The sequence below is a fragment of the Balaenoptera musculus genome, chromosome 16, assembly GCF_009873245.2.
Source record: "Balaenoptera musculus isolate JJ_BM4_2016_0621 chromosome 16, mBalMus1.pri.v3, whole genome shotgun sequence".
NCBI classification, from domain to species: Eukaryota; Metazoa; Chordata; class Mammalia; order Artiodactyla; family Balaenopteridae; genus Balaenoptera; species Balaenoptera musculus.
Genome location: NC_045800.1, coordinates 49,652,531 through 49,663,455, shown reverse-complemented (window position 1 = coordinate 49,663,455; position 10,925 = coordinate 49,652,531). Strand labels below are relative to the sequence as shown.

The 10,925-nt window shown below is 52.1% G+C and overlaps 1 protein-coding gene across 3 annotated transcripts; it reads left to right on the top strand.

Moving 5' to 3' along the window:
• Nucleotides 1-462: 462 nt before the first annotated feature.
• NPY4R2 (neuropeptide Y receptor Y4-2) lies at nucleotides 463-9,525 on the top strand. 3 transcript variants are annotated; one of them, XM_036828192.1, is made up of 2 exons: nucleotides 463-651; nucleotides 5,816-9,525. In XM_036828192.1, exon 2 carries the CDS (start codon nucleotides 5,856-5,858, stop codon nucleotides 6,987-6,989), a length of 1,134 nt encoding a protein of 377 aa, XP_036684087.1. In that variant the 5' UTR covers nucleotides 463-651; nucleotides 5,816-5,855; the 3' UTR covers nucleotides 6,990-9,525. The 3 variants fall into 3 exon arrangements, with proteins under 3 accessions (XP_036684087.1, XP_036684086.1, XP_036684088.1); XM_036828191.1 differs by lacking the exon at nucleotides 463-651 and adding an exon at nucleotides 669-913; XM_036828193.1 differs by lacking the exon at nucleotides 463-651 and adding an exon at nucleotides 1,103-1,155.
• The last annotated feature ends 1,400 nt before the right edge of the window (nucleotides 9,526-10,925 follow it).

The window sequence follows — 10,925 nt, the reverse complement described above, 5'->3', positions numbered from 1 at the left end:
TACTCTCAGGAGGCCCTCCAAGTACACACGTGATTTTTCCGTGTGGCCTTCTGGAGGAAATTATAAGTTAGTGTATTCAAAATTGGAGCAGCCTTTGTAATAAACACTGTCCCGTTTCAGGCAAGTCCTGTTTCACATGGACTCCAATGGAGAAGTGCTTTCTCACTTGATTCTTGTTGCAACAATCTTGGAGGCCTTTCCAGGATCTACCAGGGCCTCCCTGACTGTTCCCACATGCACCTCTGAAAGCCCTGACATTCTCCAGCCACACCGCCCTTCCGTGATCTCCAGTGAGCAAATGCCTCCAGTCTCAGGGCCTTTGCCCTTACTGTGCCCTCTGCCTGGCCCACATATCTAAAGCTGACCCATTTCCCCACAGCATCTCACTCCCTGCAATAACTTATTAACTTATTTACTTTTTTCTTGTCCCTGATGGGCCTTCTCCCCCCAGGGCTGGGAACTCCAGGATAACACAAGGACGGGAACTCTGTTTTGCTCAGGTCTGTGTCTAGCAGGAGAGCCAGGTTCATAGGAGGCCTGTAATTAATATTTGTGAACGAGTTTATGAAAGGCAGGTCTTCTTATGCGCATTTCATGGATGAGGACACTGGGGCTCAGAGAGAACACCAACAGGGCAGTTCCAGCCCGCTGGTGTGTAGGGTCGAGGTGGGCGTGGGAGAGGCCGGCGTGCGGGGCTGCAGCTCCTGGCGCACGGCGGACGGGAGGGCTCGCGGCCGCAGCTCCGGAGCAGGCGCCTGGGTCGCCGGCGGCCGACGGGAGCGTCCTCATGGGCGGCGCAGGCGGCAGACTGGGCGGGCACTGGCAGCGGCGGCGCGGGAGGGAGCCGAGCGGGCGGGGAGACGGGCAGGGCGGCTCCGCTCCGCACGCAGAGAGCGCCGGGCCGCCGGAGCAGGTGAAACCGGCGCGGGCCCTGCGATTTGCCCCGTGGATCCCAGGGGCAGAAGGGACGCGGGCCCGAGGCGTCCCCGGGAAGCCGCGCGCTGCCTCTGCCGGGGCCTGGGGAGGGGTCACCGGGTGGGCTTCGCAGGGGCTCAGAGCCGCGCAACCGGGGCGGTGCGGGGAACCCTGCTCCTCGAGCGGACTTGGGCTCCTTCAGTCTCACCTGTCCTCACCTGTGTGCTGCCGGGAGAGGAGGTAAGGGGTGCGTGGAAAATGTGGGCGCTGCGGGCTTTAGGAGACAGAAGCTGTTTGCTGAAATTTCAGGAAACAAAGCAGACATCCTTCTCTCCATTCTTACCTCATGGGAGAATTGATATTATTTGTATTATCCATTAGTTTTCCTCTGAGTGCTGGGAAGGCAGGCTGCAGTGGAGGCCTCCCCCCTCCCCCCACCCCCACCCCCGGGTTGCAGGTGTTCCCACCTTGTCACGAGAGCTGCTTGGGAACTAAACCCGGAGACACTATTTCACTGACTTTGCACAATAGTCTGCCTTCCCGCTCCCAGAGTCGCCACCCCCTGGGGTGTGCCTGGAGGACCTGAGGTCTCCTGGTCCTCACTGGGCATCTCTGAGGAATGCAGTGGGAAGTGAGGGACAGTCTTGGTGTGAGGGCCCTCGGGGGAACTCCAAATCACCCAGAAGGGTCTGAAGTGGTCGGAGTGGCCCCAGCTCAGCAGCCCTGGGGAGTGGATGCGATCACCTTGAGGTGATCCAGGTGAAGAGTTGCATTGCTGGAGGCTGCAAGGGACAGACACTCGCTTGTGATAGCCCTTCAAGCCCACCTCTCTCCCCTGGGAGCTGTGCTCTTGTGTCTGCCCCGGCGAGGGGCCTCTGGGGTTCCGAACTGTGTCGGGAAGGAGGCAGCTCTATCTAGGAGTGTCATTCCATTAGGGACTCCAAACCCACATCTGCTTGGGAAGGATGAGGGGCTGGAGAGGCTGGGCTGTCCGCAGAGCTGCCCCGGGAGGAGGGGGTGGTCTGAGCCAGCATGCTGGGGCCCGAGGCCAGGGGACACTGGGCAGCTGCCACCCCACCTGGGGCATCTTCTCACTTGGCCAAGCCACATCTCGGCACCCCCAGGTGCTCACCCAGTCACGCTTTGTTGGGGACCTTGGATGTCCATCTCCAACCCTGCCTCTACTGCTCCGCCTACCCCACGTTAGTTCACCTCCTGCTTCAAGACAGGCCCCGCTCCTCTTTCCTCCTTTTCAAAATCTCTCTGTCTGGCAGGGCCTGGTGCAGGGGGCTTCAGAATCAGACTGACCAGGGTTCCAGTTCAGCTTTGTCACTTACTGACTGTGGGGACGTTTGCTAGGTCCCTTCATCTAACTGGGCCTCAGTGTTCTCCTCTTTGAAATGGGGCTGATATTAGATCCAACCATATGAATTTGCTGTCTTTGCAGGTTGAAAGTGGTTGGATACTGGCAATTTCATATGGTTCAGCCTAGTAATGCCTTCCTCCCAGGGCTGTGGTGTGCATTAATGCTCAGGGAGATGTCTTGTGCCCAAAGCTCAGTGAAGGCTAAAGTCCCTTCTGCCCTCTGTCTCCCAGCAAAGTGTGCGCTCTCCAGGGTAAGGCAAGACACCCCCACTCCTTGGGCTCTCTGCAAGACTGGGCTCCCGCCTTCCCTCCCCTGCCTGTCTTTCCAAATTCCCCTTCCTGCTCCTCTGGGTATGGCAGGCTCAGTTGCTTCCATTCCCTCCCCAACCCCTGCCCAGGTACAGCCCCTGAGGCTGCTTGGGCCTCCCATGTGTCTGCGGGACCAAACTCAGACCAGAGTCACCTCTGCATACGTGCTGCCACTGCCTTCTCCCTACTGCCCCTGTGCACTTTCTGCAGAAGGAATCCAGCTTTCGTGCTGACCTGGGGCTCAGGGGTTTGAATTATTACTGCCTTGCCCCTGGAGAATGCTTCTGGAAATCCTCAGTTCCCGTGTACAGAGGGCCTTTCTGGGGTAGGGGCTTATGGAGTGGTCCCCTCCCTGGTGTTCCCTTCCAGCATCTGCAGCTCTGGAGAAAGATGCAAGGGCCAGCTGGCAGTTCTGCTCCTTTCTTGGTCCCCCAAAGATCTCCTTCCCATGTTGATGCTCTCCCAGCCCCAGCACTTCCCTCCTCTGCCCCAGTCCCAGAAGCTGCTGGGAAGGGCTGATTTGGGTTCAGGCATCTGTGTGGTCTAATCAGCAGGGACTGGTGTGGGGTTTCCTGGCTCACTGGTGACCATCCCTTGTGTTAGCTCTTTATGGATTCTCTGAGAAGACGGCTGCAAGCCAGGCAGATCCCCAGTGCTGCCTTCAGCCCTCCCCCTCCTCCTGTCTTGGCCCTTTCCCTCAATCTGTTCTCTACATCCAAGTGACCTTTCTGGAATGAACTTGGGCTTGCTGGCAGCCTTTCAGCAGCTCACCCAGCATTCCTGGTCTGGCCCACCTCTCCAGCCCATCTTTTGCCACTCCCTTCCACCTACTCTAGGCTCTAGTTATTCTGAACTGCTTACTGTTCTCTGAGGAGGCTTTCTTCTTTCCTGCCTCCTTGCCTTTGTACCCTGTTCCCTGTACCTTGAATTCCTTCCTCCACCTTGTCTATTTGGATAGTTAACTCCTCTTCATCCTTTGAGCCCTGGATCCATGTCCCCTCTTCTCTCATCTCCCTGCTTCCTTCCTTGATCTCCCAGCTCACAGGCATTCCATTCATACTGGTTTTGGCGATGGCAGTGTGGCATTGAGGTTCATCTGTGTTCTTGGTGGCTAGTTCCTCTGGTCTGGGAGGGACATGGCTGTATAAGTCATCTTTGCAGACCTTGTTTCTAGCGTGGGACTTGCTACATGCTTATTGAGTGAATGAATGAACGAAGCAGGGAGGATTTTCTGGAGCCCTCCCCATCTAGTAATGGCACTCTGATCATGCTGAGCTTGGCCAGTTTGGAACCAATGGTGTTGTTTCCCATTGTTGACCCAGCCCTGGCTGTTGGTCAACCAGAGTCTTGGGTTTCCATCTTATTTGCTGCTTCTGAGCACAGTGTATCTGCCACAGTTTCATGCAGCTATGGCTGTTTTTTCACTCAAATACTGGACCTTATATTTCGCCCTGGTATATTTCATTTTGTCACATTCAATTCCAAATGACTCTTTTTTTTTTTTTTTAATTTTATTTATTTATTTATGGTTGTGTTGGGTCTTCGTTTCTGTGCGAGGGCTTTCTCTAGTTGCGGCAAGTGGGGGCCACTCTTCATCGCAGTGTGCGAGCCTCTCACTATCGCGGCCTCTCTTGTTGCGGAGCACAGGCTCCACACGCGCAGGCTCAGTAATTGTGGCTCACGGGCCCAGTTGCTCCACAGCATGTGGGATCTTCCCAGACCAGGGCTCGAACCCGTGTCCCCTGCATTGGTAGGCAGACTCTCAACCACTGCGCCACCAGGGAAGCCCCAAATGACTCTTTTTGCCCGAAGACTGTGGTACCAGAAAAATCCTCTTGCCTCTGGGATTGGGTAGCTGAAATAACCAGATTATAAACTGTCATTCGAATTCACGACGATCTTGTACATGGCAAAATGTGACTCATCTTTATAAGCCAAATTAAATGTACAGTGAGTGACATTTTTGACGGCTGACAAATAGGTTTTATTGACCTCTGGTTAATTTTGGCTATACCCTGTAAAAACTGTCTCTAACTTAGCACTTGAACATAAAGAACATATATAATGTTCACAGTTCACAAATAGACACGACCATTATAAGGCCTTAAAGAATATCTGAAATAGGGTATTCCTCTATGAACAGTACTTATCAAAATGGGGTCCAAGGACCATGTGCATCAGAGACATATGGGTCAGTTGTTAAAATACAGATTCCTGGGCCCCATCCTGGACTCACTTAACTGCATCTCCTGGTGAGGGATTCCGGAATCTGCGCTTTCAGTCTGCTCCTAGAATGATTCTGATGTCTCCTGAAGGTTGAGAACTGCTTGTGGGATTAGTGATGACTAGAGAAGTCATGAGGAAGGTGAGCCCCAATGGTGTGTGATGATACGGTGGCGTTCCACGTCAAAATATCTGTCATTGGCATTACCACCTGGAGGCTCTGGAGTCCAAATTCCGATTAAGTCTTGGCAGAGGGTCCCTTGTGTTGAGGCACCAGAGGAAAACGGCCAGGCTGGGCCAGGACATGGAGGTATGGCCCAGGCTGGTGTCTGGGAGCTGCAAGCTGTGACTTGAGCATAAGCATGGAGGGGACCCATAGGGAAGGCAGTGGGCATCCCTTGACCTTGGCCTGGTGTGTGTGTACACATAGGGGTCAGGAGGAGAGAGCTGGTGTGCTGTTGACCCAGTCTTTGCATACCTGGCTGTCTTCAACTCTCCCACGTGTCACCTGAGAAACAAGGCTGGCAGGGCAAGTAGGGGCTGAGACCAGGAGGGCACACTGTGTGTCAAGCCCCGAGGTTTTTGTTCTGTCCTAAAGGGGGTGCCATGGAAGGACCTGAGCACATGGCAGAATGTGTTGCTGTCTCTATTTGCATAAAATGTGATAAGGGGATTTCTACCCGTGTTCCCTAAATAATTCTGTCCCTGAACTCTGCATACAACAGTCCAACTTCTTTATCATCAAAATAGCCTCAAACTCTGAGGTCAGAGGGAATTTGTGGAACAGGTTCTGAAGTCAGACAGACCTGGGTTTGTATCTGGGCCCCATTACTTATTAGCTGTGTGACTATGCGCAAGTTGCTTTACATCTCTGAGTTTCAGGTCCTCTAGGTCTCAGCCTTGGGAAGGAAGCAGCCATGAACCTCTCTACCTGGTCCCCACTCTTCCCTGGATTCCACACAGGAGGCACTATCCTTCAGTGCCGTTTGTCTTTGCTTTGCAGATGTCATCATTGAATCTCCTGGAATCTTTTCACATCCACCATGAACATCTCTCACTTCCTGGCCTTGCTGTTCCCAGAATCCCCACAGGGTCAAAACAGGAGCAAGTCAAGTTCTCTGTACACTTCATACAACTTCTCTGACTACTGCCAGGATTCCATAGACCCAATGGTCTTCATTGTCACCTCCTACAGCATTGAGACCATTGTGGGAGTCCTGGGCAACCTCTGCCTGATATGTGTGACCATTAGGCAGAAGGAGAAGGCCAATGTGACCAACCTGCTTATTGCCAACCTGGCCTTCTCTGACTTCCTCATGTGCCTCATCTGCCAGCCACTCACGGCTATCTACACCATCATGGACTACTGGATCTTTGGCGAGGTCCTTTGCAAGATATCGGCCTTTATCCAGTGTATGTCGGTGACAGTCTCCATCCTCTCGCTTGTACTTGTTGCTCTGGAGAGGCATCAGCTCATCATCAATCCAACAGGCTGGAAACCCAGTGTCTCCCAGGCCTACCTGGGGATTGTGGTCATCTGGCTCATTGCGGGCTTCCTTTCCCTGCCCTTCCTGGCTAACAGCATCCTAGAGAATGTCTTTCATAAGAACCACTCCAAGGCTCTGGAGTTTCTGGTGGATAAGGTGGTCTGTACTGAGTCCTGGCCACTGGACCATCACCGCATCATCTACACCACCTTTCTGCTGCTCTTCCAGTACTGCATCCCACTGGCCTTCATCTTGGTCTGCTACGTTCGCATCTACCAGCGTCTGCGGAAGCGGGGACGGGTATTCCGCAAGGGCACCTGCAGCTTTCGGGCTTGGCAGATGAAGCGGATCAATGTGATCCTTGTGGTAATGGTGGCTGCCTTTGCTGTGCTTTGGCTGCCCCTGCATGTGTTCAACAGCCTGGAGGACTGGTACCATGAGGCCATCCCCATCTGTCATGGCAACCTCATCTTCTTGGTGTGCCACCTGCTTGCCATGGCCTCTACCTGTGTCAACCCTTTCATCTATGGCTTTCTCAACACCAACTTCAAGAAGGAGGTCAAGGCCTTGGTGCTGACTTGCCAGCAGAGCGTCCCTGTGGAGGAGTCCGAGCATCTGCCTCTGTCCACAGTGCACACGGAAGTCTCCAAAGGGTCTCTGAGGCTCAGTGGCAGGTCCAACCCCATCTAGCCAGGTTTAGGGCTTCTCTCTGCCATGTTCATTACCAGCCTCCCTCACTTAGCTAAGTGGGCACGTTGCAAGCTGGGGGTGGCACTGGCTTTGTGGGGCCCAGATAGGGTAGCAAGAGCCTGTTTTTGCATCCATTTGCCTTGTGAAGCCGAGCATTCTGATGGTTCAGCTATTGTTCCTGGGAGAATTCTGAGTCTGGATTCTGCAGGTCACACACAGTATGTCGTGTATCCTGAGCAGATGCCAGAGCCGGAGATGGTCTGATTGATGGTCTGTAGTTCATTCTGGTAGCTCAGCAACAGATACCCAGCACGGGAGCCCAGGGATTTCACTTCCACCGGTGAGGCTGCAAGGCCATGGTGGGGTGAGGGGAAGAACACGTGGAGTCAGAGTTCTGGACCTTGGTAAACCCCTAACCTCTGTGGGAGACGATGTTTGTGGATGGGCTTTGTAAGTGGTAAAGAGTTCTATGGAGGCAAGACAGTGGGATTACTGTATATCGTTAGCACATCCAGCTGCAGAGAAGGGACCCTGGCAGCCTGCTCGCACTCCTCTGCAGTAGGAAAATCAGCCCCGAGCAGCAGGAATTCCAGGGTTCACATCCTACTCCACCCTTTTTCTCTTTCTTTGCATCTGCCACCTTGAATGGAAATAAGACTGCAAGTATCTCTCCTTGATAAGACTGTGGGCCCCTTGAGGGTGACATCTGTATTGTCAAAGAGCTTGGGTCCCCTATGCCTGGGACAGTCCCTGGCACAGGGAGAGAGCTCCAGAAAGATTTACCATGGTGACAAGAAAGGTAGCAGGTGCCCCTGCTGAGTGCTCAGCTGAGGGCAGCACCCTGCGCCACAGTCCAGTGTAGGAAGGGCTCAGGCTGCTGCAGCCACACTCTCTCGCCTGCCCTTCCTTGCCTCCCAGGACCTCTCTTGACAAGGCAGCTGGCCAAGGACTCTGCGACCCTCCCCAGTCCACCCACTGCAGAGACTTTCAGTACTTAAGGCCATGAGTCCAGCCTCCTTCGTTCCACGCTGCCCCTGAGCTGACTTGCCCCAGGTGATGTGTCACCATTCTTCCGAAGCCTCCCCAGGACTTTGGGCCTCCCAGCGGCTTTCAGTAATGGCTGGGCCAGGGAGGGAGTTCTTAAAGTCTGGGGCACGGGCTGGAAGGAGCAGAGTGTCCCCCTTCCTCCAGCCAGCCTGGGAAATGGAGAAAGGGCTACGATGAGTGTGAATATCTCACCCATGGAGGTCAAGGTTCAGGCTTCTGGATCCAAGGCTTCATCTGTGTGTGGACCAGACAGCTTGTCCTTGCAGAAAGGGAAATGTCAAGATTGCTTGTGGGCCACCTTGGATGGGATGTCCAGGCCTGGTTGTACCTGCTCAGACCTGCAGAGTGGCTAGTGGCTGGACCCACCGTGGCCTCCCGGGGCAGGGTATTCAAGTCCCCAGACCCTTCGAGGGGCCTCACTGTGAGGCTCCTAGGGTTGGCTCCACACAGGGCATCTGGCAAAGGGCCAGGTAGCAGGAGCTTGAACAGCCACATTTGATCATCTCTCTGGCCTGGCCTCTGACCAGGAACCCGTACAGCTGACACCAAAGACAACGGCTCTTTGAGTCACCAGCTCCCTTCCTGGAACTGTTTGTTTTGCCCCAACTTTTGGTCACATCTCTCATTCCGTTCCTTTGCTCACCTTTATCCTGGTTTTTTGGACAGATTGTTGAGCCATTCTCTTGGTTGCAGCCTGTGCTTGTCCTCTGGTGCCACCTGCTGCTGGCTGCTCCAGGTAACCACCTGCCAGCAAAGCCCAGACCCTGGGACCCATTCCAGAAAAGTCATTGCTCAAGCTCCGCAAGGAACTGGGGGCCTCAGGCCCCTCCAGATCCCATACGATTGCCTTGAGTTTGTGTGTCATCACTCATCTCAGTGGTGCCAAGGTGCTTGGGGACAAGGATGCTTTAGGGTGCTAGCATGCTTGAGGACTGGGGGACCAGGCTGAGCATCTGGTGAAGGTGCTTGGCATTGGGAACTCGGGTAGCGGATGGAAGCCTCGCTGAGTATCTTCTGTGCTCCCCTCACCTTGCTGGGTTGGCACAACTTGCCTGGATGGCTGTCTCCTGCTCCTGGTTCCTAATGACCCTTGGGGTTTCCCATTTATCCAGCACCTTTGGCACTTGAATCTCAAAGTGTACTCAGAAGACCAGCAGCCTTAGCATCACTTGGAGCTTGTTTGGCATGTAGAATCTCTCTTCCCACCCCAGACCTATTGAATCAGAATCTGCATTTTATCAAGATCTCCGAGTAAATGGTGCAAATATTCGAGAAGCTCTCCTCTAGGAAACAGATTGCTCTGGAGCCTGGAGCCAGTCGGTGAGCACCTTTAGACACCCACCGTGGGATCTACAGTAGAGCCATAGGAATCCTAGTTCTAGAGATATGGCTGTAAAATGGTATTGCTGAAAAGGTAGATTCAGTTTTGATTGCATATCTGGCTGCATGTGGACATATTTCTTGTGGCCTTTTCCTTCCTTCAATAAATATTTGTGAAATGAACAGTTTGCATGGTAATATTCTTGGCAGACATGCTCCTCTGTATTCTGCTCTGTTTCACTTAAAACTGTATCATCAACAGTTTTCCATCTCGCTGGATATTATTTTTGCCAGCTGGTTAAGAATCTAGAAAATGCTCCAGTGAAAGCTGGTACCTCTGAACAGCATCTCTCTTTAGCTCTTGGAGGGGCCTTCTCTCACCCAGAAAATAGACCTGCCCCTGATAGTAGTGGGAGGAACCCATCTTCATAGGAGCACCATGGCTGGAATTGGAGACTCACGCCGACAAAGACTGCCTGGGGACACTCAGAGGGTGCAAAACCTTATTGAGTCCTGTCGATGAGAATGTAAATCCTGCCTAACTTTAGCCCTTCCTTATTATTTTTATTTCTTATTTTTTGGCTGCGCCACGTGGCTTGTGGGATCTTAGTTCCCTGACCAGGGGTTGAACCCGGCCCATGGTAGTGAAAGCCCTGAGTCCTAACCACTGGACCGCCAAAGAACTCCCAAGCCCTCCCTTTTTAAAGAAATGACCTTGACTTATTTTTTCCATCATAAAAGTAATCATATTCATTTTAAAAAATATGCAAAATAAAAATAAAATGAAAAAGGAAATCATATTTCACCACCCAAAGATGATTACTGTTTACATTTTAGGGAGTTATTTCTTTAGTTTTTATATATACAGTGTTAGGGTGTTGTTTTGTTTGTTTGTTTGTTTAAAACATGGTTGAGATCATACTGTGAGCGTATGCAGATTTACATGTAAATTTAAGGATTATTTTATCTTTTTTTGCTTAACTTTATAAGAATTTTTATTCATTCACTCAACAAATATCAGTTACATGGTAGGTGCTGGGGGTAAGTGATAAATAAAATAGACACCATCCCTGTTCTCAGGGAGTTTATAATCCAGTCAGTGGGTCCATCCTGCATCCTTAATCATTATCTATTGTGGCATATTTAGATGTTCCTAGACCTATTATAAATAATTCTGTGACAAATGTCTATGCAGAGAACTTTCTTCTGTATTTGGAATTATTTCTTGAGGAGAGATTTCCAGAAGTGGAATTAGTGGGTCAAAGGGCATGGACATCTTTCAAGGCTCTTGATGTGTATTGCTAAACTGATTTCCCAAGAGGCTGGAATGATTTCCACTCCCTGAATAGTGCCTGCTTCCCTGTACCCTGGACACTGTTGAAAAATTACCATTAATGAAAAGACCCCCATGTTCACTCGATCTTGTTTTCCTCTCATTCACTCACGAGCATCACTCCAACATCACCAGTTTTCTGGGCTCCCCTTCACACGAAACTCCTCCAGAGGCTTGTGGAATCTCGAAGTCCCTGCTTCTCCTCCTCCCATGCTCTTTTGTCCATCCAAGTAGCT